Source organism: Anolis carolinensis, unplaced genomic scaffold, assembly GCF_035594765.1.
Source record: "Anolis carolinensis isolate JA03-04 unplaced genomic scaffold, rAnoCar3.1.pri scaffold_7, whole genome shotgun sequence".
Taxonomy (NCBI): Eukaryota; Metazoa; Chordata; class Lepidosauria; order Squamata; family Dactyloidae; genus Anolis; species Anolis carolinensis.
In genome coordinates this window covers 18762423-18788984 of record NW_026943818.1, presented here as the reverse complement: position 1 = coordinate 18788984, position 26562 = coordinate 18762423, and the positions used below count along the sequence as shown (strand labels likewise).

General features: G+C 41.7%; 2 protein-coding genes and 1 long non-coding RNA gene across 11 annotated transcripts in view; 2 read left to right on the top strand and 1 right to left on the bottom strand.

Annotated features, from left to right (window-relative positions):
• The window catches only part of LOC134293051 (uncharacterized), a 295247-nt gene extending 292981 nt beyond the window's left edge, over positions 1–2266 (top strand). The window contains exon 7 of the long non-coding RNA XR_010000110.1: positions 205–2266. This is a non-coding gene — a long non-coding RNA (uncharacterized LOC134293051). The remainder of the gene's footprint in view (positions 1–204) is intronic.
• Positions 1901–26278, bottom strand: ggnbp2 (gametogenetin binding protein 2). Of its 6 annotated transcripts, none has more exons than XM_062959362.1 (15): positions 25790–26278; positions 19032–19178; positions 12820–12900; positions 12193–12446; positions 11990–12088; positions 11640–11759; positions 10862–10975; positions 10264–10473; positions 9449–9623; positions 9059–9253; positions 7273–7417; positions 5481–5606; positions 5092–5237; positions 3663–3914; positions 1901–2689 (listed from the first exon to the last, which is right to left on the bottom strand). In XM_062959362.1, exons 2-15 carry the CDS (start codon positions 19122–19124, stop codon positions 2486–2488), a joined length of 2214 nt encoding a protein of 737 aa, XP_062815432.1. In that variant the 5' UTR covers positions 19125–19178; positions 25790–26278; the 3' UTR covers positions 1901–2485. The 6 variants fall into 6 exon arrangements, with proteins under 6 accessions (XP_062815432.1, XP_062815428.1, XP_062815429.1 ...); XM_062959358.1 differs by lacking the exon at positions 25790–26278 and adding an exon at positions 25641–25662; XM_062959359.1 differs by lacking the exon at positions 25790–26278 and adding an exon at positions 25641–25662 and having other exon boundaries at positions 10270–10473.
• myo19 (myosin XIX) overlaps positions 7379–26562 on the top strand; it is a 53496-nt gene continuing 34312 nt past the window's right edge. For 3 of the 4 annotated variants that reach the window (XM_062959356.1, XM_062959354.1, XM_062959357.1), the window contains exons 1-3: positions 7379–7516; positions 20401–20438; positions 25361–25570. The gene's annotated coding sequence lies outside the window, so the exon portion shown is untranslated. Of the gene's footprint in view, positions 7517–20400; positions 20439–23805; positions 24069–25360; positions 25571–26562 lie in introns of those variants that run through there. The other variant, XM_062959355.1, reaches the window with a different exon arrangement.

Sequence of the window (26562 nt, the reverse complement as noted above, 5' to 3'; positions counted from 1 at the left end):
CGCCCCCCTGGATTGCTGCAGCGCCCACCAGGGGGCAGTAGCGCCCTTTGGGAATCACTGATTTACACAAATGACCAGCCATTGCCAGAAGGGACAGAGTTTCATCTAAGCTGATGATTGTGCCATCACCGCTCAAGCAGAGAGCTTTGAAATGGTTGAACAGAAGCCCTCCGAAGCTTTAGGTGCTCTTACTGCTTATTACAGGGAAAACCAGCTGATTCCTAATCCATCTAAAATGCAGACGTGTACTTTTCACCTTAAGAACAGACAAGCATCTCGAGTTCTGAGGATTAACTGGGAACGAATCCCATTGGAGTATTGCAGCACAACGAAATACCTGGGAGTCACTCTGGACTGTGCTCTGACTTACAACAAGCACTGCTTGACTATCAAGCAAAAGGTGGGTGCTGGAAATATCATATGAAAGCAGACTGGCACAACTCAGGGATCACAACCAGACACAGTGAAGAGATCTGCCCTTGCAATTTGCTACTCTGCTGCTGAATATGCATGCCCAGTGTGGAATATATATCACCACGTTAAAACAGTAGATGTGGCTTTTAATGAAACATGCTGCATTATCACAGGATGTCTATGCCCTATACCAGGGATCCCCAAACTAAGGCCCGGGGGCCGGATGCGGCCCTCCAAGGTCATTTACCTGGCCCCCGCCCTCAGTTTTACAATATAATATTTTATATCAGTTTTAATAATATATTGTAAAGGTAAAGGTTTCCCCTGACGTTAAGTCCAGTCATGTCTAACAATGGGGTGTGGTACTCATCTCCATATATTGTATATACATATAATATTGATAAAAATATTATGTTATACAATATAATTCTAATAATAATACCATATAATAATATTAATTATACATTATATGTTACATATAATATTACAGTATAGTGGTATAGTTCAATATCGTAATATAGAATGCTAATATTGTGCTATGCTAATAATATAATATCAATAGCTTTTGATGAGTAAATGACAAAGTTGACATGGCCTGATTTAAGGATGAAGCACGAGGATCTCGGACGAATGGAATTAATTATATGTACGTTTTTAAGGTTTTTATAATGTGTTTTAACAATGTTATTAATGGATCTGTTTATATTGTTTTGTTTTTATGATTGCATTTTGGGCATTAAATTTTGCCAATTTTTGTAAGCCGCCCTGAGTCCCCTCGGGTGAGAAGGGCGGGGTATAAATGTTGTAAATAAATAAATAAATAAATAAATAATATATTGTATGTACATACAGCTGCTCTGAGTCCCCTTCGGGGTGAGAAGGGTGGGATATAAATGTAGTAAAGAAATGTAGTGAATAATTAATTAATTAATTTTAGACTTAGGCTCGCCCAAAGTCTGAAATGACTTGAAGGCACACAACAACAACAACAATCCTAATTCACTTGACTATCTCATTGGCCAGTAGCAGGCCCACACTTTCCATTGAAATCCTGATAGGTTTATGTTGGTTAAAATTGTTTCCATTTTTAAATATTGTATTGTTCTTTCATTGTTGTTGTTTTGCACTGCAAATAAGACAGGAATTTGTTAGAATTTTTTTTCAAATGATAATTCGGCCCCTCAGCAGTCTGAACGATTGTGGACCGGCCCTCTGCTCTAAAAGTTTGAGGACCCCTGCCCTATACCATTGGAGAAACTATACAGTATTGCATCACCTGACATCCGTCAGGAAGCACCAGCCAATAATAAAAGGACCGAGGCAGTGACATCTCTGGCCCATCCTCTGTACGGATATCAACTAAATCTATCCACTGCCATCGCTTTAAATAAGCTTTTTTTCATTAACGAATAGTCCCGACAGCTAAACATTTTCCCTAGTTTTGGAGACGATTCCCCACTCCGTATGACGCCAGAGCAGAAACATCCACGCTTCTACGTTTTTTTTATTATGCATATTAATAAATATTCTTTATTTTTAAATTTTGCACATTGCGCTTCAACATATTACATCCAGAACAATTTCTCTTTGCAAATGGATGTCTACTTTGTAAAATCTTTATATTTGAACTCATTGTCATTTTTCTGTACAGAATTATAAGTACAACATTACTTCTTTTTTTTTGCCACTAAAGTTGCGTATTTTTGTCTTTCTCTGTTAAGTGTCACAGTTAAGAGAAACATTGAATGAAAGGAGAGAAACAGAGAGATGGCTTAAATTAGGAAGGTCTAGATTTGCTTCGATCTAGTAAAAAAAGAAGAAGAAAATTACTCAAGATCTGAGCCTGGGGGGGGGGGGAAAAAGGGAAGGAGCCAAAATATTAATGGGTTCGCCTTCTACCAACCTTCCGGGGAAACAAAGAAAGAAAAGGGGGAGACCCAGACACATTGATTTTTCTTAAACAGAAGATCTTGTTTTAGTCACTAAAGAAAGGATTTCATCTTGAGAGAGAAAAGGCGCGATACTCATTTCAATTTTTTTTCATTGACAGACAGAGCTAGTTTTATTGGCTTTAGTTTGCGCCGGCGGTGGTCAGCCAGCCGCTACAAACCGGGCCCTTGTGGTCGTTCAAGCGGCAGTATTTGTTAAACTTTTCTTTCAGGTGCTGTCGGTATTGTTCTCTATTGCTGTAGAAAGACTTGTTGTTCGCCATGAAGGACTGGATCTCGTCTTGAGAGATGAAGAGTTCTTCGTCAGAAGTGCATTCGGATTCGTCCTGCGAAAGAGAGAGAGGAGGATTTACGAGGGGAGAAAGAACACGGGCAGGGAAGGCAGAAAACGGACCTTGAATACTCTCTCCAGAAAATCGCACAGACTGACTACAAGCAGAGACATAACACCGTTGTTCAAATGATTCATTGGAACTTGTGCCACAAATACCATCTGCCTGCAACAAAGAACTGGTGGGATAATAATAATAATAATAATAATAATAATAATAATAATAAATAGATCACATCCTCAGCTGCTGCAAGAAGATCGCACAGACTGACTACAAGCAGAGGCATAACACCGTTGCTCATATGATTCATTGGAACTTGTGCTACAAATACCATCTGCCTGCGACAAGGAACTGGTGGGATAATAATAATAATAATAATAATAATAATAATAATAATAATAATAATAATAAAAAATAGATCACATCCTCAGCTGCTGCAAGAAGATCGCACAGACTGACTACAAGCAGAGGCATAACACCATTGCTCATATGATTCATTGGAACTTGTGCCACAAATACCATCTGCCTGCGACAAGGAACTGGTGGGATCACAAGCCGGAAAAAGTTACAGAGAATGGGCATGTCAAGCTCCTCTGGGACTTGAATTTGACAGACAGGGTTTTGGAGCACAATACTCCTAAACTCACAATCGTGTTAAAAGACAAAGTATGGATTGTCAACGTCACAATTCCAGGTGACGGCAGGATTGAGAAGAAACAACTGGAAAAGTTGACACGATATGAGTGTTTAAAGATCGAACTACAAAGACTCTGGCACAAGCCAGTCAAGGTGGTCCCAGTGGTGATCGATTTAATGATTTCTGTATTACTGTAATAGTGGACACTTGTCTTTGTAGTTCCAGGGAACCCATTTTCTTTTAAGGAGATGAACTTGCCACTTTCCAGGTCTAAGGCTTAATGACAAAAACACCAGACCAGAATCCCCGGCTCCTCCTGCAGTCACTTACAAGGAGTTCCACCAAACTCTTAGCGCCCTTCCCAGCATCAGGAGTGGAGGCGGCCTCGGGAGGCTCTGCGCAGAGCAGCACCGTCTTCCTGTGCTCTGTCCAAGGCACTGGCTGCCCGGCCTTCTCTGAGCAACAGCACGTTTCGGCCCGCGGGTCTTTGGTCTTGTCCCGGTGGAAGTCCGTGTGCGCGGCCGTCCCTGAGTTCTCATGAGGGCTGCTGGCCTCCACAGCACAGTTCCCCAGCTTTTGGATCTGAAACAGGAGTCGGGACAAAAGGAATACTCGGGTGCCAAATATAAGAGGGAGCCATGAAGAGAGTTCCATCTTGTCTCTTTGAATCAGCTGGAGTCCCCTTCCTGCAATAACATGCTATGCTATTTTTATATGTATGTGTGTGTGTGTATATACACACACACACACACACACACACGTGTATGTGTATATATATATATATTACACACACACATATATATATACACACACACACACACACACACACACACACGCACAATATAATTTACAATAATATATAATAATTATATTGTATCTATATATATAAAAGGGTAATGAAATTTCGGCCTAGGACAAAACAACAAAACTACACATCCCAGAAACACTAAACTTGGCAGCACAACCCCTCATCCATGCCTCTACGTTCATACAACAAAAAGAAAAATAAAGTCCTAATTAGAGGGAGAGGAATAATTGTTTTTATCCAAAGGCTAAGCTCTGCCCACTTGGTCTCCTAGCAACCCACTCAGTCCAGGGGACAGTCAGAGTTAGACCTCACTTAGGCCTATAAAATACAGATTATCTTATTTTAACTGGATTATATGGCAGTGTAGAATCAAGGCCCTTCCACACAGCTATATAACCCATTTATAATCTTATCAGCTTTGAACTGAATTATCTTGACTCCACACTGCCATATAATCCACTTCAGTGTGCAGTCGGACACAACTGGACTTAATGGCAGGAGAAAACCTTGACCCTTTACCTTAACTACCACCAATTCAATACTTTATTTCCCATACCACCAGACTTCGCCACAGCAACGCGTGGCCGGGCACAGCTAGTATACATATAATATTCATAATATTATATTGTAATACAATATAATACTAATAATACAATATAATAATATTAATTATATATTATATTTTACATGTAATATTACTAATATTACAATATATTGATACAGTACAATATAGTAATTTATTACCAGTATCGTACTATGCTAATAATATAATATTGTATGTAAATTTAATTTGTAAGCCACTCTGAGTCCTCTTCGGGGTGAGAAGGGTGGGATATAAATGTAGCACATAAATAAATAAATAAATAAATACGTTCCTTGCATCTGCAAAGACGCATCTAAACCAACACTACTCAAAAGTAGCGGTCCCCAGAGAAGGAAGAACCAACTTACATGCTCAGCCTCGCACTTCTTGTTTTTCTTTTTCTTCTTCTTGTTTTTGCCCTTCAGGTTATGGTCTTCGGAGTTTGCCCAGCACTCCACGCAACTGTCCCCGTCCTCTTCCTTGTCGTCGCAGCGATGGAGGCAAGGGTCGTCGCCTGCAAGAGAAGAGGAAGCCATGCATCAAGGACGGGATCTGGAAAAAGAGATGCTCCTCTGGGAAAGTCTTCAACTTGATTCAAGATTACGAGGATGCAGAGGATGACACAGAAACTCTCCCAGTTTTCAGATTTACCAGGATAGGATGTTGTGAGACTCCAAGGAGTGGGAACACGGACAGGCTTCTGAAGAGGAGACGAGAGAGAAGGTGTGCCAGCTCCAGGATTTGGGACCCAACCTACCGTTTTCATCATGGTTGCAAATGCCTTCGGTGCAAGCCACATCGGAGCCCTCTCGCGATCCGGTTTCGCTGCCTTCCATGCTGGAGGAATAGCCACAGTCGCTCCCGTTACAATGTGCAGATAAACCTGGTGGAGGGGGAAAATAAGGCCATTTAGCAGGACACATTAACCTGGACACAGCGTATTATTTGACAACACAGAAATGCTGGACCCACTCTCTCAACCACTATGTCAAGACTATGCAGAGAAGCCATTGAAATCCACAAGCAGGAAGACAATTTCAACAGAAAGGAGTAAAATCAACCATGGAAATGAACACAATCTGGCTACCAGTACAGTAGAGTCTCACTTATCCAAGACTCTCTTATCCAAGGTTCTGGATTATCCAAGGCATTTTTGTAGTCAATGTTTTCAATATATCGTGATATTTTGGTGCTAAATTCGTAAATGCAGTAATTACAACATAACATTATTGCATATTGAACTATCGTATATACTTGAGTATAAGCCAACCCGAATATAAGCTGAGGCACCTAATTTTACCAGAAAAAAACTGGGAAAACATTGACTCCAGTATAAGCCAAGAGTGGTAAATTTCAGAAATAAAAATAGATAGCAATAAAATTACATTAATTGAGGCATCAGTAGGTTAAATGTTTTTCAATATTTACATAAAGCTCAAACTTAAGATAAGACTGTCCAACTCTGATCCAATCATTATTCTCATCTTCTTCAATGTAAATGTGCTTATGTATCCTTTTAATAATAATAGAGTAAAATAATACATGCAATAATAATAATAATAAATACAGTAAATAATACATGTAATAATAGAGTAAAATAATAAATGCAATAATAATAATAGGATCAGAGTAAAATAATAAATGTATTAATAATAAAAAATAGAGTAAAATAAATGTAATAATAGCAACAATAATAGAGAAAAATAATAAATGTAAGAGTAACAATAATAATAGAGAAAAATAATAAATGTACCATATATTCTTGAGTATAAGCTGCCCCAAATATAAGCCAACCAGGACCCTCATCTGAGTATAAGCCGAGGGGGACTTTTTAAGTCTTAAAAAAAAAGGGCTGAAAAACTAGGCTTATACCCGAGTATATACAGTACCTTTTCTGTCAAATTTGTTGTAGACCATGATGTTTTGCTGCTTAATTTGTAAATTCATAAACTAATTTGATGTTTAATAGACTTTTCCTTAATCCCTCCTTATTATCCAAGATCTTCGCTTATCCAAGGTTCTGCTGGCCCGTTTAGCTTGGATAAGTGAGACTCTACTGTATTTAAAAATTCTAAAATTAGGACAGTAAATAAAGAATAACACTCTGAAAACAGGGGAATTCCAGACAGGGGAAAATAATCAGGGCCAGCTAACACCTCCCAACAAAGGATTCCCCTAGGCAGGAAGCAGCCAGATTTTGAAGTGACAAGGCTATTCAATGCTCATCAAGTTTTCCAAATGTAAGTCACACTTGCCTCAAACAGGCAAAAGTTCTTTCTCTCACCCTGGACATTATTCCACAGATATATAAACCCTACTTGCCCAGTTTCCAACAGACCTCACAACCTCTAAGGATGTGGGTGAAACGTCAGGAGAGAATGCTTCTGGAACATGGCCAGACAGCCTGGAAAACTCACAGCAATCCAAGATGGGAACACCAAAAAAGCAGGCTTTGTGGGGTCTTCAGCAGAAAGGAAAACTGCTGAAATTGCCCACTGCCTGCTTTGGAAAAATAGTGCTCAACAACACCCAGAGACGCTCTGACGCACCTTTCTTTATTTTAGGAGATCCCAGTAAAGTGCCGCCGGCAGGACAAGTACAGGAGGTGTTCTCGTTGGTGACAATCACTTCAACGCAGGTGCCTCTGTCTTCAGAGCCGCCACAGGCTTTGCAACCACTTTCCAAGAAGTTTTCCTTCAAGGAAACAAAAACAGAAGATGCGTGGAGAAGGAGAATTGATGGGAAAAGGAACTGATGCAGACAAAAATACAACTGGACCTCCACATTTCAGAGGTAACTTTCGTAGATCCAATTACACTATGTAAAAAAAAATTGAAAGATTTTCTCTTCCTGGTTTGAAAGTATTATTTCCTGTTTAATTGTGTGGTATTTCGTTTGAAAGTAGTTGTTATGCTCCGGACACTTGGTTTGAAAAATAAATTAAAAAATCAGAAATTATTTGATCTACAAAAGGAAATTAATATTACAGAAATCCAATCTAAAAAAAGACCGGGAGATGTGAAAATTTTGAAAAATTTAGAAATATTACACAAACAGAAAAAAATCTAGACTTAGAGAAGCTAGCCAATCAACTAAAATGGATTAGACAAAATACATTTGAAAATACTAATAAGCCTGGAAAGTGGCTCGCAGGAATAATAAGAAAGAAAGAAAATAAACAACAAATTACAAAAATCAAGACAAAAGGGAAAGAGGTATACACAGACGAAGGAATAAAAGAGGAATTCGAGAGATTCTATAGAGACCTCTACAAAAAAAGACCAAATTGATCCAGAGCAAATAGGGGAATATCTAAGTAATCAAAAATTACAAAAAATATCAGAGGATCAAAGACTAATATTAAATAAAGAAATAACAGAGGAAAAAATAAAAACAGCTATAAAATCATTAGATGCAAACAAATCCCCAGGGCCTGATGGCTTTACGGCCTGCTTCTATAAAATAGATCAAGAACCAACTACTAAATATTTTTAAAAAATAATGAATGAGGCCCTAAACAAAGCAATAATCCCAGATTCATGGAAAAAAGCGGAAATTGTTCTAATCCATAAAGAAGGATTAGATCCAAATAATGTTAGAAATTACCGTCCAATATCACTTTTGAACACCGATTATAAAATTTTCACTAAAATTTTGGCGAATAGATTTACTAAATTTTTAACAGAATGGATATCAGAGGATCAGACAGGATTTCTCCCAAATCGAGGTACTAAAGACAATGTCCGAATAATAATAGATTCCATCGAATACTTTGACATTAATCATCAAAAAGAGGTAGGCTTTTTGGGACTGGACGCTGAAAAAGCCTCATTCAAAAGGACTCGGGGCGGCTTACACAGGGACAAGCCCGAACAACAACATAACATAGGATTACATGTATAAAATTTAAACAGCAATTTAAAACATTCCAACAATAAACAAAAACGACATAACAAGACAATTACTTTAAAAGCCTGAGCATCAATTTTACACATGGCAGAAGGTGACTAGAGCAGAGCTCAAGGGTCTATAGATAAAATCAGAGTGAAAAAAGGAGAAATACGGGGACAGGTTCCATTAAAGTGTTATAACATATGGGATAAGGAACAGTAATAAGGTGCCAGACGATTTTGTAAACATAACCAATAACAGTATAAAGACAAGTCTGAAGGGCCTATTCATTCAAACGCACACCGGAACATTGATGTTTTCAATTCCCAGCGAAAGATGTCCCACAAAAACAATTTAACAAATTTTCCCCATGTTTTTCCCATGACATTTATAATGCAGGAACAAAACCCTAATGTTAGATAGTATTCTTTGTGGGTTTCTCACCTTCTCCTGGCTCCCCTCCTTCTCTTCCGCCGCTTGCAAGGGGGCCGGGATCTCGCAGGCGCACTTATTTTTCCGCCGGTTCTTGCGCTTCTGCCGCTTCTTCTCCTGCTTCAGCTCCCGCACTCGCTCCTCTTCGGAGAACTCCTCGCAGAGCTGCTCCAGGCGGCTGATGCCCTGCACTCGCTCCACCGCCATCTGGGGAGAAAGACCAAAAGAAAGGCTTAACTTGGCAATAGCAGGACAGACATCTCAGAGGCCTTTCTGGCAAGAGGAACTCAGAAGAGCTTTGCCACGGCCTTGCCTCTGAGGCTAAGAGAGTGCAACTTGCTCAAGATCACTCAGTGGGTTTCATAGCTGGGCAGGGATTCAAATCCTGGTCTCCGGAGTTACCTCAAAGCTTTTACGGAGGGCATCCACGCCAAGGTAGAAGAGCATCTGCCACGTCTGCTCCTCGGCCCGGAGCTTCTGCCAGATGCGGTGCAGCCGTTCGTAAAGGTGGATGCCCAAGCAGGTGAGGACCTCCTCTTGGGCAATGTCGATTGTCTTGGCATGCCTCTCTCGTCGCCTGCAAGTTGGCGGGAAAATAATGTTGCCGTGATTTGCCGTGTGTATGTGTGTGTGTGCTTTGGAGATTCTAGGAAAGGGTTAACACTCTTGTGGTGTTTGTTTTACTGTCTGTGCCCCTGTTCAGAAGATTTCAGCTCACTTTCTTTCCCTGTGACATTTGGATTTTGGAAATTTTGGCTTGTTGTGGAAAGAAGGATTGGAGAGAAATCTTCAGTGGAGACCCCTTTTCCTCCTGATCCTAACTCTTCCAGGAGTGGATTTATCTTCTTTCTCTCACTTCCTGTTGTCTCACCACCTTTCTTAACTATGAGTTATTTCTAAGCCAGATGTTTGCAACTCGGGGACTGCCTATATTGGCTTTTAAGAAAAATGAGATGCCATGAAGGAGCCACAGAAGATACGGAGTCGCCGTCCGAGATGCCACCATAAAACCGCTATGCCACCCCAAACGTGCCTGCATGCACTCGGCACAAGCTTCCCAACAGGGCCGAAACCGCAGCACCAAGAGACAGAAGATGCACACATGAGATATATATATAATTCTGCAGTCGAGCTACACATATGTTAACAATGTTCATACGGATATGTTTGGAAAGAAAGCAAAAGCGCTAGATCCCCTGCTCTAGCCAATTACATACTCATACCCTCCTGCGAACTCAGGCTCGGCTCGGCCAAGGAGGTGGGCGATGAAGTCGGTCTCGCAGCAGACGTGGATGTGGCGCTCGTGGGGGCAGCAGCGCAGGCCCTCGTACAGCGCGGCACAGTAGCCCTTCTCCTTGTTGCAGTCCAGCTCCCCGATCAGGATGGTGTAGGCCCGCAAGACTTTGTTCTTGCAGTCAGTGCAAAACCTGTGCGGTTGAAAGGCAGAGAGGAGCAAAAAGCAGAGTTTGGAAACATTTAGGTGGTCACAAGAGGTCCCTAGAAAGGATTGTATTTAAAGGTTCCTTCTCATAGGCTGGTATCGTTGCCTCTCCAGTGCATGTTATTTGAGCACAAACAACCCACATAAACAAATCTGTCTCATGCATTTGGGCTTTTGAGGGCGGCCTGGTCCCTTCCCAAGAACAGAATTCTTGGCATGGGACGTGACTTTCTTGGAAGGGGCCCATAAGCTCCTTAGAGACCAGCGCAGACATAAAGCCATGTTACGTGAACAGGAGGGGAATATTTTCAGAAAGCATCTCCTCCATTTGGCACTCAGAATCTGGGCAAAAGATGTGGTGTTTTCCCACTCACCTGTGTTTCCGCAGATATGTCTCTAACGTCTCTAACAGGCAACTGGAATCAATTAAGACTACTTCGTCCCGGCACTCCTGGGACATGAGTTCCCACACATCCATCCAGCAACCCCTGCAGAGATGGCAAAAAAGCAAAGGGCCCAATTGAAAGAAACCCCATAGGCTGCTGATTCGCTCCCAAAAGGGCTTCGGGTGCAAGAACCCTAAACTCAAATGACTCCAGACCGAATTCAAAGTGCTGGTTTCAGCCCATGAAGCAGAGGCAGGGAAGTGGTGGCCCTCCCTGGGCTTCTGGACTCTATTTCCCATCAGGGGAAATACAGTCAGCAGCATCTGGAGAGCCACAGATTTTCTATGCCCACAGATAGCTTGGGACTTGAGAGAACACATTTGTCCCCTTCCCCTCCCTTCAGGTCATCATTAAAGCCCTTGGAGGCTTTAGTCATTCAGTTGCGAGCTTGCAGGGTGGACATTTCTAATGGGGTCCTTTCAGTGGTGGCCCCAGGATAAAGACTCCTCTTTCGAGAGTGAATCACCAAGTGAGCTAAAATCATTTTCCTTGCGGTGCCAGGCTGCTTGTAAGGTCGTGTTTTTGTCACAACAGCATTTGCTTTCAATCTTCCGGCACTTTGGCGATTGCTCTGAGCTCCTGCTATCGGTCCTTTTGTTTGACCGCTGTGGCTGTTGCTTGTTGCTTTTCCTCGACTGCAGCTTCTGCTCCTAAGGGATTTGTAACTAACGTTAACAATAAAGCCAACCGCCCCGATCCCATTTACCTGGCAGCTCCCTGGAAAGGTCCATAGCAGAAAGTAATCCTACACTTGCTCTCCTTCCTGTCGTCGTCACTAGTTCTCTTATCTGCACCTAATTTCTCTGAGCTCAGGGCGCTAGCATCGCTGGAGTACACATAATATTAGAACAAGCATTCAATGGCTACGTCAAGGCGCCCGTCACTTCCCCGGAACCCTGGCCTCCCCCAGCATCCGAGAACGTAGTTTTCAAAACCCATATTGAGGTAGACAATATTGTCCCGCCAAGTGGGTGACACTTGAGCATCCCAACTCAAGAACTTTCCAACCTCCCGTCCAAGTTTCAGAGTCCAACATTTCCCCCTGCCGCAACTTACCCCAAGGGTTTGGGTTTGTGGGTGTCCAAGGAGTGCAACTGGCATCGCTTGTTCTTCTTACTCTTGGGAATCGCATCTATCATGTCATTTAATTTGGACCTTTTAAGAAAAGAGATGAGACATGAACGAGGAGGCAAGGCAGAATCCGAGGAGCATTGCGTTGTTTGGATGCTCCGGGGAATGTCTCCAGCCCCCGAACGTACCCATGCACGTAGAAGAGCGTGTAGAGCTTCTTGGCGTCCCGCATGCAGCTGGGGGTGACCGAGAGGACGCCTTTCGATCCGACCGTGAGGGGTTCCAGGGCGGGATTCCCCGACTCAACCAGCTGGGAGAAAAGGCGCTCCACGCTGCGACGGCAGCCAACACAAGGGACGAGCTGGGAAAGCGCGCTCAGGACTTCCCGAGAGGTCACCATCATGGCAATGTTCAAGTCCTGCTGCTTGAGCATGCTGTGCCGCTGGAGGGAGGAGGCGAGAAATGGGCAACTTGGTTTTGGAACAAAAAGGATTCATGGAAGAGCATGACCACAACATGACACCCAGAAGATCTCAATCTGCAGTAGCCAGAGAGAGATGGCAACCCACACAATCCAAATCAACAAACATACAACGTGTCATGAAACACTAAAATGGACAAGGTTTTGAGGACACCAGGTCGTTTCTATCAAGCTATATAGTTCAAAACTCAGTGACTATGAAACAGGGAACGCTCCTAAAAATAAAACGATACGAATATTTGTGTTCTCATGGCTACAACGTTTGATCAGATTTTCGAGACTAGAACTGGGCAGCCAACACACAGATCCCAACAAATGCACGGCAACTGCGTACCTGAATGAACTGCTTTAGTTGTGCTCCGTTGTTGTGATGTCCATCGAGGTTTAACACATTATCGGGAAACTCCATCACCATCTGTGCAAAGATAACAGTTACAAGTTAGGCTTCTACAGCCCTCAAGCTGACTGCAGAGCTTCCAAGAAAGCAAACCATCTAGCTGAAAGGGAAGAATATGGTACCAGACCCCAGGACAAGGGAGACCTAGGAAATCCTCTGTAGGGATAGGTTCTGTAGGTTTGTTCTTAAGTTGAATTTGTATGTAAGTCAGTAGAGGTACAATTTTAAGTGTAATTCCAACCACACACACATACGTACGTACACATGCGTGCATGCTTTGGATAGCATAGGAAAGGGTTAACACCCCTGCGGGGTTTGTTTTGCTGTTTGTGCCCCTATTCAGAAGATTACACCTCACTTTCTGTCCCTATGATCAGTGGATTTTGGAAAATTTGGCTTGTTGTGGAAATAAGGATTGGGGATAAAGCTTCAGCTAAGACCCCTTTTCCCTCTTTCAGGAGTGAATTTCTCTTCCAAGAGGCAGATTCCTCTCACTTCCTGTTGTCTCACCCCTGAGTGTAACTATGAGTCATTTGTAAATCAGATGTTTGCAACTTGAGGATGGCCTGTCATTGAAAATCCTCCATTATAAACATGATAAGGTGCCAAAAGGCCAAACTAGATGGGGATTTATGGAGTGGTGCACCCCATAAGGGCTATATCATGCCATGTTTGAAACCTCACGGCTCTTTCCTGTAGTTTCCTATTTCTAGGGATCCTCCCGGTCTTCTCTAGACACCTCCATAAACATCTCACGGGAGCTTTGGCTTCCAATGCTTCCAAAACTCCAAGGCTCTCCCGGAGCAGAGTCAGCAACCCAATAGCTTAATTACCGCGGCAAAATTACAGAGGAGTGTGACAGTTCTAATGACTCGGAGGCGGGGAAGTCAATTCTCTCTCAAAGCGCCAATTTTGGAGGCGCTCCTTAATTAAAACAAGAGACTCCGAGGTATAATGTTTTCCGTCTGGGCGGCCAAAGCCTCGCAAGCGGTTCAAAGCAAGGCCAGCGGCACCAGAAGCATAGAAAGGGATATATTGGGTTGTTGTATGTTTTCTGGGCTGTATGGCCATGTTCCAGAGGTATTCTCTCCTGACGTTTCGCCCACATCTATGGCAGGCATCCTCAGAGGTTGTGAGGTAAGGGATATATTCTTTTGAGTGTTGAAACCAGGGTTCAAATCTCCATTCGGCCATGATGCCCGCTGAGTAAGTCACACTCAAGCTGCAACATTGAACTTCTTGCACCTCGACTATGTTCCTACAAAGTTCTGATATTTCAATCACATTCAGGACAATCTTCCTATCCGGAGGTTCCATGCCCACAGTTTCATTTACCCGTACCTGACAAATTACCACCTCCTTCACTCTCCCAATGCCAACTGTGCTTTTAAAAAGCATCCACATACAGTAGAGTCTCACTTATCCAACGTTCTAGATTATCCAACGCATTTTTGTAGTCAATGTTTTCAATACATCATGATATTTTGGTGCTAAATTCGTAAATACAGTAATTACTACATAGCATTACTGCGTATTGAACTAATTTTTCTGTCAAATTTGTTGTATAACATGATGTTTTGGTGCTTAATTTGTAAAATCATAACCTAATTTGATGTTTAATAGGCTTTTCCTTACTGCCTCCTTATTATCCAACATATCCGCTTATCCAACATTCTGCCGGCCCGTTTATGTTGGATAAGTGAGACTCTACTGTACATAGGAAAAGGAAGGATGAGGTGGGCAGGGGAAGATTAAAACTAGCCCTCCTTTTCCCGCACCCAGACAAGGTGAGCTGGCGTGGCTCCTTCTGAAGGCCAGAGGTCAGGGAGAGAGGGATCGTGACTCGCATTCCCAGAAAGCCAAGGGAGTGAACTTTGCTCTGATCGGACTCTCCCCGAAGGAACGAACACCGTCTCTTTTTTTTCTGCCCCATACGAAGCAAGAGAGGTTTCTCCCAGCCACAGGGCACCACGAGAGGTGAGGCATTCATGTTTTGCAGCAAGTTCCATCCACTTTGGGCAAGCTGCGCTCTCTCAACCCCAGAAGAAACCTGTTCTGGAGACTTCCTGACAAGGAAATCCTGAGCCAGATTCACCTTAGGATCTCCATATGTCAGAAATGACTTGAAGGCCTTCAACAATGCAGTAAGACCCCTGGAACCACAGAGTCTATATCCGCATCCAAGGAGAATATGCTCTTGTTTCAGAATCTCCTTGGTCCTCCAGGAGGGTTCTATGCTTCCCCAAAAAGTTACCATACAGTTGAGTTGGAGGAGCCAGGAAATTCCCATAAAATAAGTATCTCGAGGAATACCTCCAATGCAAGTCTATGCCATGCAGAAACCAAAAGACAGATACATGCCATCCCCAAGTTACAAACGTCCAACTTACAAAAGACTTCTAGATAAGTATGGGACCGAGACAACAGGAATATCCCTCGGAAGGGATATTCACTTCTGAAAGAGTTATAATCATGGGGAAAGGGGTTCTCCAAAGAAGCTTTATCACCAATCCTTGTTTCCACAACAAGCCAGGAACAAGACCTGCAAATATTTGAGTCCAATAATAACAATAATAATAATAGTTTATTTATACTCTGCCTCCATCTCCACAAAGGGACTCGGGGCGGCTTACAAGGATCGAACCCAGATAAAAACAGTAACAATATAAAACACATCAGATGTACAGAAACATATGCAACTATAAAACAGCAGCTTCATATTTTAAGCATTGTTGGAACTTCACAGGCATGGCTCTCTCTCCAATGCCTCTGAGTTCTCACAGTCCCAGTTTCAACCAACTGTTACACAAGTCCAATGATCTTTTTAAAAGCACCTCTACCTAGACCTGGAGCTCTCTAGGGCAAAGGCCTTTTGTTGTTTGTTATTGACTTTGGACAAAATCAGGTGGCTTCAAGGAACACAGTTTTCTACAGCCACATATCTGAACAGCACTAGAAATCACAAATGAATGCCAGGGACCGCCCGCCGCAAAAGGCATGTCGATAGTAAAAGCAAAGGATTTGTTTACTGGTGCTTTGATGGGTGTTCTCACTCCACGGGGCCAAAATCATACGTCACCAAGATTTGGAGTCTAACCAATTCTGTAATGTATTTCTCACATAAAATGTATATCAAGGGAAGCATGCAGACTGACACACATATATTATTCTGCTAAGCAAGACTGCCTGCAAAAAAACCACATATATTCAGAAGAGTGTCCCATTTTAAATATGTTTACTGTGGTGGAGTTTCTCAGAGTTCACTTGGTATGATGTCAGTTGTAGTTCACCCACAACCTTATGTAGTTGGTACAATTTAAAATCTGACTTTTTCAAATAACCCGGTCAACACCCAAGCTAGTATAGATCTATATACACACACATACACATTTTGTAGTTATAGTAGTAGATAGACAGAATATTGAAATTATGACATTAGTATATGTTTTACAGTCAGTATCCGGGGATTCTGCATCTGTGTCTTCAATCACCCTATGCTAAAAATCCCTGATTTTGCCATTTTATGAAAGGGACACAGTTTGATATGTCATGGGATTTGAGTGTCCAGGGACGATGGGATTTGCAGTTTGGCAACATCCAAAGGCCCAATCACATCTATCGATGACCAAGAGCATTTCCTTTTTGCACAGAGCCAGCCCTGCCATTATTGATTGTGATATATTATTATGTTTTAACTGTGTTTTAGTTGGTAAACTCTGTTATTTGCTCTGGGCTTGGTCCCGCATATAAGCCGCCTCGAGTCCCTCTGGGAAGATGGTGGCAGGATATAAAAACAAAGCTGTTGTTGTTGTTGTTATTTATTAGGAACAGCAGTATTAGGGGACTGTAATTTGGAAGTCATGAAAAAGCAATAAAAAATTTAAAGCCACAAAAAGGAAGGGAAAAATACTTGTGGTATATATATATGTAATAATAATAATATAATAACTTTATTCTTATACCCCGCCACCATCTCCCAAAAAGGACTTGGAGCAGTTTACATGTGGGACAAAATGCTCATAGAAACAAATACAAACAACCCAACAAAGCAAAAACATAAGTAAAATAGAACCTAGTTAAATATAACAATACGGCACAAATTCAATAAAACGTAAGAATATAAAACAGCCGCGTAATCAATACTCAACAAAACCAATTGCCATAATGCAATTGGCGTGATCAGGCTATAAAAGGGCCGGACATGGGGTAGTGAAAGCAATGTATCATTGGGCCGGATATTGGATGAAGTAAAGAGAGCAGCGTATTTATTGTGGAACCTAGGAACTGGGCATTTATGACTAGGAACTAGGCTTTGCCAAATGCAAGCTGAAACATCCAGGTTTTCAGGTTTCTACAACAAGAAGGACAATGTAGGGACTTGTCTAATATATATACACACACACACATAATAAAAGTGAAAATCTGTATGTGTGTATGTGGCATGGATGTCTGCTCCCCAGACAGCCTCTGGCCTCCACAAACAGGCTATAGTTACCAGTGCTGAGGAGCCACCAAATTACTCCCTCCTAAGACATTGCAGGTTACAGCGAGCACATCCCAGTGATATCTCCATTTGCATGACCCCGCCCACTGCCTCTCCCTTAACTCTTCCTACCCTTTCCTAGTTCACCAGTATTCCGTGAGCCCTCTGAACCCAATCAATGATGGATCTGGACCAAACGTGGCACACAGACCCAACACTGCCATGTTGGGGTGATTGACCTTTGCATCAGAGACTTATAGTTCACCTGTATTCAGAGAACACTGAACCCAGCAAGTGATGGATCTGGACCATACTTGGCACACAGACCCAACACGGCCAACTGTGAATACTGGCAGGCCTTGTGGGCGATTGACCTTGGCATCAGAGAATCCAGCCAACGATAGATCTGGACCAAACTTGGCACACAGACCTAACATAGCCAACTGTGAATCCGGGGGTAGGGGGGGTGGGGGGGAGGATTGACCCAAGATTTTTGGGAATTGTAGTTCACTCAAATCCTTATGCATTTTCTAATGGGTGCATTCATAAAAAACAGAAGCAAAGACTGATTTTTTTCCTAAGACATAGCATAACATATGACCAAACTGATATTATGTCACATCCAAAAACAAACAAAGCCCTTTTTTTCAAACCCAGGCAGCGCTGGGTACCCAAGCATACATATATACATATACATATGAGATGTAAATTTAAGGCCTTAGGTCCTAGTTGCTGGACCCCATTTGTTGCTTTGCCTTAGGCAGTAAATGTTTCCAGGCTGTTAACTCAACTGCTAAGCCCCACCCAGGACAATACTATCCTTTCTATGTCCCTAAGCCTCATCTTCGCCTTTAAGGGAAAATAAAAAGAAGGGCACTTTCTCCCCTTTTGGCCCAAGAGAAAGCCCCACCACACACAAAACCAGGGCCCACCATGTTCCCATATTCAAGGGGAGGCGTGAAATACTGAAGCAGGAGGGAAGGAAGATCGGTTTTGCGGGGGGGGGGGGGGGGGGGGTCATGTCAAAGGCTGACTTTACGTAAGGAAAGAGGATTCCGTATCTGGAAGTTTACGTCTCCAAAGCCATTTCCCTTCCCAAGAATACTTTTTAATAAGAAAGAAAGAAAACAGGAGAGAGAAATAGAAACTAGTCTGAGCCGGGCTTCTGCACAAATAAGTGACGCTGGCAGTGGTTCACTTTGCACCGCTGCAAGAAAGCAAGCAAGCAACACATATGCACAGGGTGGTTAAGCCAGAGGAAAGTTCAGGAATTGATTTGGGGCCAAGCTGGCCCACCGACATATCAACAGCCGGGGCAAAACCTTGAAACCTTTTGCCTCCTGCGTTTTATTCCTAGCTTTGCTCCCAGACACCCGCTTCCAAAATGGCTACGACCGTCTCGGGGTTAGGCCTCCTCCGTATGTGCGTGTGCATGTTCCCACCCCTTGCATGTGTGCAGATCTGTGGCGAAAAGGACAAAAAAAACAACGAAAGGCACCGGCACCACAACCCCGCACATTGTGGGCTGCAACACTGTGTGTGCCCTCCGAGGCGGGGCCCTGAGGCCTTGCTGAAAGGGGAGGAGGAGGAGGAAGGTTGCCCCCATTTTGGGACTGATTGTAAAACAGCCTCGACGCAGCACGGCAATGGTTGTGTTGCCACTCACCGTCAGGGTGTCGTCTATGTAGAGGGGGATCTGGCGCCGCTCGAAGGGGAATTCTTCCTCCCCGTCTCTGCACACTGCCACCAGGCGCGCCATCGCTGCTGCTGCTGCTGCTGCTGCTCCTCTTGCTTCTTCCTCCCAGCGCCGAGCCTGAAAACAGCCAAACCCCAGGCAAGTAAATACCAGAGAGGACTTCCTTCCGCACTTTCGCCACAAGAGGGGAGGAAAGGAGGCAGAGAGAGCGCATCGCACGATTCGACACAATGTGCCTGGCAAACCCCATCGAGAAACACCTGGCAAACCCCAATTCCAAAGAAGGAGGCATCAACAATGGCTCATGATTTGATTTCCCCTATTATTTCTCTGAAGCTCTAGGGAGCCTAGAAGCCTGACTGAAAAGGATACATGGGAGCTGAGTCAGGAAAACGTAGTAAGGACACACTTTTAACAAGCAGGCTCTGGAATGTGTCCTGTGTTAGAAGAAAGATCTCCGCACAATGGAGCCGTTATTCAGACATAAATACACACCCGAGCTCTGAAAAGACACCCAGAAAAGCCTTCCTTTTCAAACAAGAGGCCGACCAACAGGCTTTGCTAGGAAACGGCGGCCACAATTTTAAATTTTATTTTCACGTTGACATCGGCAAACCCAAACGCTAAAACTGCTCATATGATAAGATGTTGTAAGGACAACTGAGACAGGGGAATTCCAGACAAGAAACAATCGGGGCCAGTTAACACCTTCCAACAAAGGATTCTCCCAGGTAGGAAGCAGCCAGGCATTGAAGCTGCAAGGCTATTCAATGCTGATCAAGCTGGCTGATCACACTTGCCTCCAACAGATAAGAAGTTCTTTCTCTCACCTTGGACATTATTCCATAGATATATAAAACCCACTTTTCTAGTTTCCAATAAACCTCACAAGGATGCCTGCCATAGATGTGGGCAAAACATCGGGAGATAATGCTTCTGGAACATGGCCAAACTGCCCAGAAAACTCACAGCAACCCAGTGATTCCAGCCATGAAAGCCTTCAACAACATAACTCAGCCTTTGGTCTTCAGAACAAGAGCAGGCAACATGTTACCCTCCAGTTGCTGATGGCATTCTAATCCCCTTCCATCCTAAATGATGGGATTTATAGTCCCAAATCCTCCTGAAGCAAAGCAGTTGCCCACCTGAATTTCGACACCTGCCACAAGCCAAAAAGATGCACCTCATTCACGCAAGACACTCAACTCGGTTTTAATCAGGAATTTTAAACTCGCTTCTTGTGTTCACTACATTTTAATCTTTGTTCTGTACATTTTGTAGAAATAGGTATTAAGGTGTGTATTGTATATAATGCTTATGATTATTATGTGTTTTTCAGCTATGTTTTAACCCACCTCGAGCCACAAGGAGAGGCAGGTAAGAAACATAATATATTATTATTATTATTATTATTATTATTATTGACTACAGTCTTCTTGGTCAGCTATTACTATCATTATTATTAAGGACAGCAGCCGTCTTAATCAGCTATTATTATTAATATTATAATTATTGACTGCAGCCTTCTTGACCAGCTACTGTTATTGTTCTTATTATTGCTATTGATTGCAGCCTACTTGATCAGCTATTATTATTATTGACTGCACTTTTTGACCAATTATTATTATTATTATTATTATTATTATTATTATTGCAGCCTTCTTGACCAGTTATTATTATTATTGACTGCAGTCTTTTTGATCGGCTGTTATTATTAGCCTTCTTAATCAGCTATTACTGTTGACTGCAGCCTTCTTGACCAGCTACTGTTATTGTTCTTATTATTATTGATTGCAGCCTTCTTGATCAGCTTTTTATTTATTTTGTGTCAAAAGCTATTATTATTGTTGTCGTTATTGTAAAGGCTATTGTTATTGTTATTATGTTTTTTATTATTATTATTATAAGGGACTAATAATAATAATAATAAAGGTTATTACGCTGATGATTTTTATTATATTTATATCCTGCTTTCTCTCTCTGAAAGTGAGCATGAAAAGGGATATCTGTCTGGATCAATCTGGCCAAGAAAACCCTGAGACAGCTTTACATCAGAAAGGACTCAAAGATACACAACACAACAAAGCACATCTCACATGGGGAAGTCAAACAAAACCCACAGGCCTTTTAAAGGGCCAGTATTCCTTTTTCTGGCCTTCCCCCCCCTCCTGAAAATCCAAACCTCCTTTAACTCCAGCCATAACAACCTTTCTTGTCAGGCAGGCTTTTGAAGTCTGAAACTGAGGGAACCGATTGATTTTAAACCATATTTATTCCTCCTATGTTTCATTCTATGTCACTGTTTCAACATTGTTTGCCACTCTGAGTTGCTTTGAAAATAATAATAATAATATTAATATTTATATATAATACTAATACTACTATACTAATAATACAAGAATAATATAATAATTATTATTATATAATACTAATATAAGATAATAAATATAATACAAATATAATAATATAATGCTAATATAATATCATACTAATAATACAATACATATAATATAATAGCATATTATCTTTTATATATTACATGTAATATTACTAATAATATTGCAGTATAGTGGTCTAGTACAATATAGTAATATACAATGCTAATATTGTGCTATGTTAATACAATATATTGTATGTACACATAATATTGATCATAATATTGTAATACAATATAATACGAATACAATATAATAATGTAATAATTATATATTACATGTAATATTACTAATAATATTGCAGTATAGTGGTATAGTACAATATAGTAATATACGATAATAATATTGGGCTATGCTAATAATTTAATATATTGTACATATAACTTGTAAGCCACTCTGAGTCCCCTTCGGAGTGGGAAGGGCGGGATATAAATGCTGTAAGTAAATAAATAAATAACAAATTGATATAATACTAATATAATGTAATGTAAAAATACTAATAATATAAAATACTAATATATTAGACTACTAATTATATAAATAATATAATATGATAAAACTAATATAATAAATATACTAATATAATACTAATTAGTATTACCGGTATATTATAGCAGTATTATATTTCTTAGTTTTATATAATCCTATTATTAAATCATATATTGTACTAATATTCTACTATATTATTATATTAGAATTACATTCTATTTTATTGTATCATATGTTGTATTAGTATTTTTTAAAATAAAATAAAATAAATATGAATACAACATATAATACAATAAAATAGAATGTAATTCTAATATAATAATATAGTATAATATTAGTGCAATATATGATTTAGGTAAAAGGTAATAAAGGTTTTCCCCTGACGTTAAGTCAAGTCATGACTAACTCTGGGGTTGGTGCTCATCTCCATTTCTAAGCTGAAGAGCCGGCGTTGTCCGTAGACACCGCCAAGGTCATGTGGCCATTGGCATGACTGCATGGACCGCTGTTACCTTCCCGCTGGAGCCGTACCTATTGATCTACTCACATTTGCATGTTTTCGAACTGCTAGGTTGGCAGGAGCTGGGGCTAACAGCCGGCGCTCATTCCGCTCCCGGGATTTAAACCTGGGACCTTTCGTTCTGCAAGTTCAGCAGCTCAGCGCTTTAACACACTGCGCCACCATATTGTACTAATATTATACTATATTATTATATAAAATAAATACGAATACAACATATAATACAATAAAATAGAATATAATAATATAGTATAATATTAGTACAATATATGATTTAATAATATAATAGGATTATATAATACTAAGAAATATAATACTGCTATAATATAATACTAATATAATGTAAAAATAGTAATAGTGATAATAATCTATATATATAAAAGAGTGATGGCATCACGGCAGCGGACAAAACAACAAAAGTAAACACCCCACAACCTCGAAAATTGACAGCACAACCCCTCATCCATGCCTCTAGGTTCATACAACAAAAAGAAAAGAAAAATAAAGTCCTAATTAGAGGGAGAGGAATAATTGCTTTTATCCAATTGCTGCCAGTTAGGCTAAGCTCTGTTCACTTGGTCTCCTAGCAACCCACTCAGCCCAGGGGACCCTTTACCTTAACTACCACCAATTCCTCAATACTTTATTTCCCATACCACCAGACTTCGCCACAGCAACGCGTGGCCGGGCACAGCTAGTATAAAATATAGTACTAATATAATACTAATAATATAACAATAAAATACTAGATGCAATATATAATAAATATAATAAATATAATTATAATAATAATAATAAATCTAATACTGCCATGGCTTCAGTGCTTTCCATGCCAAATCCAGCTCCAAACGAGGCCCAAGTGACATGACATGAATGCATTTCAAAGCTGTTCCCAAAACCATAGGCCTCTTTTAACCTGACATGGATTTTGGGAGGGGAGAGGGGAGTTCTGCTCTCAAATGGGCACAAACAAGTGGGGACCTCAGTAAGGAACTGCAAGAAAGCCTCCTGACTTCGCCATAGCAACCACCCCTCGATGCCATGTTACCTTGGTCTCCCCTTATTGACTCTTTCCTTCCTCTCAGCTGCAGAGCCCTTCCAAAGGCCAAGGCGGAGCTTTTTTGGCCCTTCTCTCTTCCCTTCCTCCGCCCCTCCTCCCCTGCCAGGAGGGCACCGCTAAGGCCTAGCGTTTGGGCTCCGCCCCCAGCTCCTCTCGCGAGAGACGGGAGAACAAGCCGGCCTTCTCCAACCGCTGCGGAGGCCACGCCCCCGCCGTCTGCCAAGCCACGCCCTCCGCCCATCTTCACCAACCGCCGCCTGCTATGCAAATCAATCCCCGCAACGCCCACAGCCGTTATTCTGACCCCGCCCCTATTTCCACCTTGTTATGAAAGAAATAAGATCCGGCTGAGAGAGGGGGAGGTTGTCGCGCATGCGCAATCAAAACACCTCTCCAGTCGTGTTACCTTCCCTCAGTTGACTTCTTCCGCCAGCTAGAGAGCTGTCTCAAGGATATCCTTCCGCCTCGAGAAATAGTCCCCAAGGCCCTTTAAGAACTATAAGGTCTCGAGCTCCTCTTCTTCCTTCCCTCCTTCCTTCCTTATCTGAATTCAAGGCCTTTTAAAAACTATACGGTCTGGAGCTCCACTCTTCTCACCTCAGTCCTTTATCTGAAGACATGGCCCTTTAAGAACTATATGGTCTCGAGCTCCACTCTTCTCCCTTTTATTATTATTATTATTAATAATAATAATAGTAACAATAATTAAATTATTACTAATTATTTTAATAATTACTAGCTGTGCCTGGCCACGCGTTGCTGTGGCGAAGTCTGGTGGTATGGGAAATAAAGTATTGAGGAATTGGTGGTAGTTAAGGTAAAGGGTCCCCTGGGCTGAGTGGGTTGCTAGGGGACCAAGTGAATAGAGCTTAGCCTTCTAACTGGCAGCAATTGGATAAAAACAATTATTCCTCTCCCTCTAATTAGGACTTTATTTTTCTTTTCTTTTTGTTGTATCAACCTAGAGGCATGGATGAGGGGTTGTGCTGTCAATTTTCGAGGTTGTGGGGTGTTTACTTTTGTTGTTTTGTTCGCTGCCGTGATGCCATCACTCTTTTATATATATAGATTATTAATTATTTTTAATTATTATTATTAATTATTATTATATATAACTTGTAAGCCACCCTGAGTCCCCATCAGGGTGAGAAGGGCAGGATATAAATGTTGCTAATAAATAAATAAGCATTAAATATTATTATTATTCCTTTTATAGTTTGATTTAAAAAGGAGGGAGTGAAACTATTATAATAATATATAATAATTATAACATATTGTATATAAATATAATATTCATAATATATTGTAATACGATATAATACTAATAATACAAAATAATATTAATTATATATTAAATTTTACATGTAATATTACTAATAATATTACAATATATTGATACAGTACAATATAGTAATTTATTACCAGTATTGTACTATGCTAATAATATAATATTGTATGTAAATTTAATTTGTAAGCCGCTCTGAGTCCCCTTCGGGGTGAGAAGGGCGGCATATAAATGTAGCAAATAAATAAATATTAATGTGATGAAGTACGGGATGTTGGGAAACGCTTTCGGACTGAAGAAGTGACAAAGAGAATGATCCTATATACTCAGTAGGATCATCCCTCCTTCCTTTTCTCCATAGAACTCAATTCCGGGTATTGTAAACTGCCTTATGGAAGAAGGAGGGCTGAGAGAACCGAGGGAGCGACGAAAACAAAAAATACCGCCAAAAATGGGTGGCGACTATTATGTGATGAAAAATGGTATTTTAATCCCTTTCTCCCAATATAGGGACTCAAAACAGCATGTGTCCATATTACGTAAGAAGAGAGATCAAAGTGACACCTCCGATACATCGCTGAGAGTTGATCCCACTGAGCTTCAAATTCACTTCGAAGTAACCAAGCACAGGATTGTTCTGCTAGATCCATTGCACAGAGGAGATCCAAATGGCGAGAGAACGGGCCCAAGAAATGGTGCATTCGGACTCTACTCAAAATGGTAAGACTTCTTTCCAAATATGCTTTTACATATATATATATATATGTATGTATGTATATTTGTTACATACCTCGCTAACCATATCGGGCGATGCACTGCCAACTGTAGGGCAGGAGCCTCCTCCGGCCAGGAACCGTTATTTGCCTAATTAGCGACAATATGTATAATAACAAAGGGGTGAATTGCAAGCTTTAACTCACCCGGAACCGAATGACTTACTTTATTACATAGCGTCGGAAATGGCAGATTATCCCATAATGACTTTTGTTGGCCATGGTTCTACGCAGGACTGGTCATTGTTGGGGCTGTGACCTCGGCAGCGGCGACCAATCAGGCTTTGCTCTTTGCTTGATGAGCCCATTGGCCGAGAAGGACTTTTCCTCTTCCTCCCTCCAGCCAATCATAGCAGTTTACAGGAGCTGTCTTCATAGATATACCAGCAGCATATGATACTGTAAATCAGTGGTTCCCAAAGTGGGCGCTACCGCCCCCCAGTGGGCACTGGAGTAATCCAGGGGGGCGGTGATGGCACCTATTAGGACACGGGGGCGGGGCCAGAGGAGGGGCGGGACCTCTTCCCAAGTGCCGGAGACAGGGCTGAGCACCTGGGGCACCTGTTAGGACACAGGGGGCGGAGCTAGAGAAGTGGGCGTGGCTTCTTCCCAAGAGCCGGAGACAGGGCTGAGGATCTATATCTCTCCTGAGGCACTTCTTGGGACACAGAGGGCGGAGCTAGGGAAGGGGGCGGGGCCACTTTCCAAGAGCCCAAGACAGGGCTGAGCCTCTATACTGCTTCTGGGAGGCCTTTTAGGACTAAAGGGTGGGGCTAGGGGTGGGGGCAGGGCCTCCTTCCAAGAGCCCGAGACAGGGCTGAGCCTCTATATTTCTCCTGAGAGGCCTTTTAGGACTAAAGGGCGGGGCTAGGGGTGGGGGTGGTGCCTCTTCCCAAGAGCGTGAGACAGGGCTAAGCCTCTATACCTCTCCTGAGAGGC

What these genes read in the sequence shown, in the direction of transcription:
- ggnbp2 (XM_062959358.1), bottom strand. An exon ending in GAGTTCGCAGGAGGGTATGA is followed by an intron (nt 9,624 to 10,263) that starts GTATGTAATTGG and finishes GCCAACTTGCAG; the next exon opens with GCGACGAGAGAGGCATGCCA. An exon ending in TTGCAACCATGATGAAAACG is followed by an intron (nt 5,238 to 5,480) that starts GTAGGTTGGGTC and finishes CTTCTCTTGCAG; the next exon opens with GCGACGACCCTTGCCTCCAT.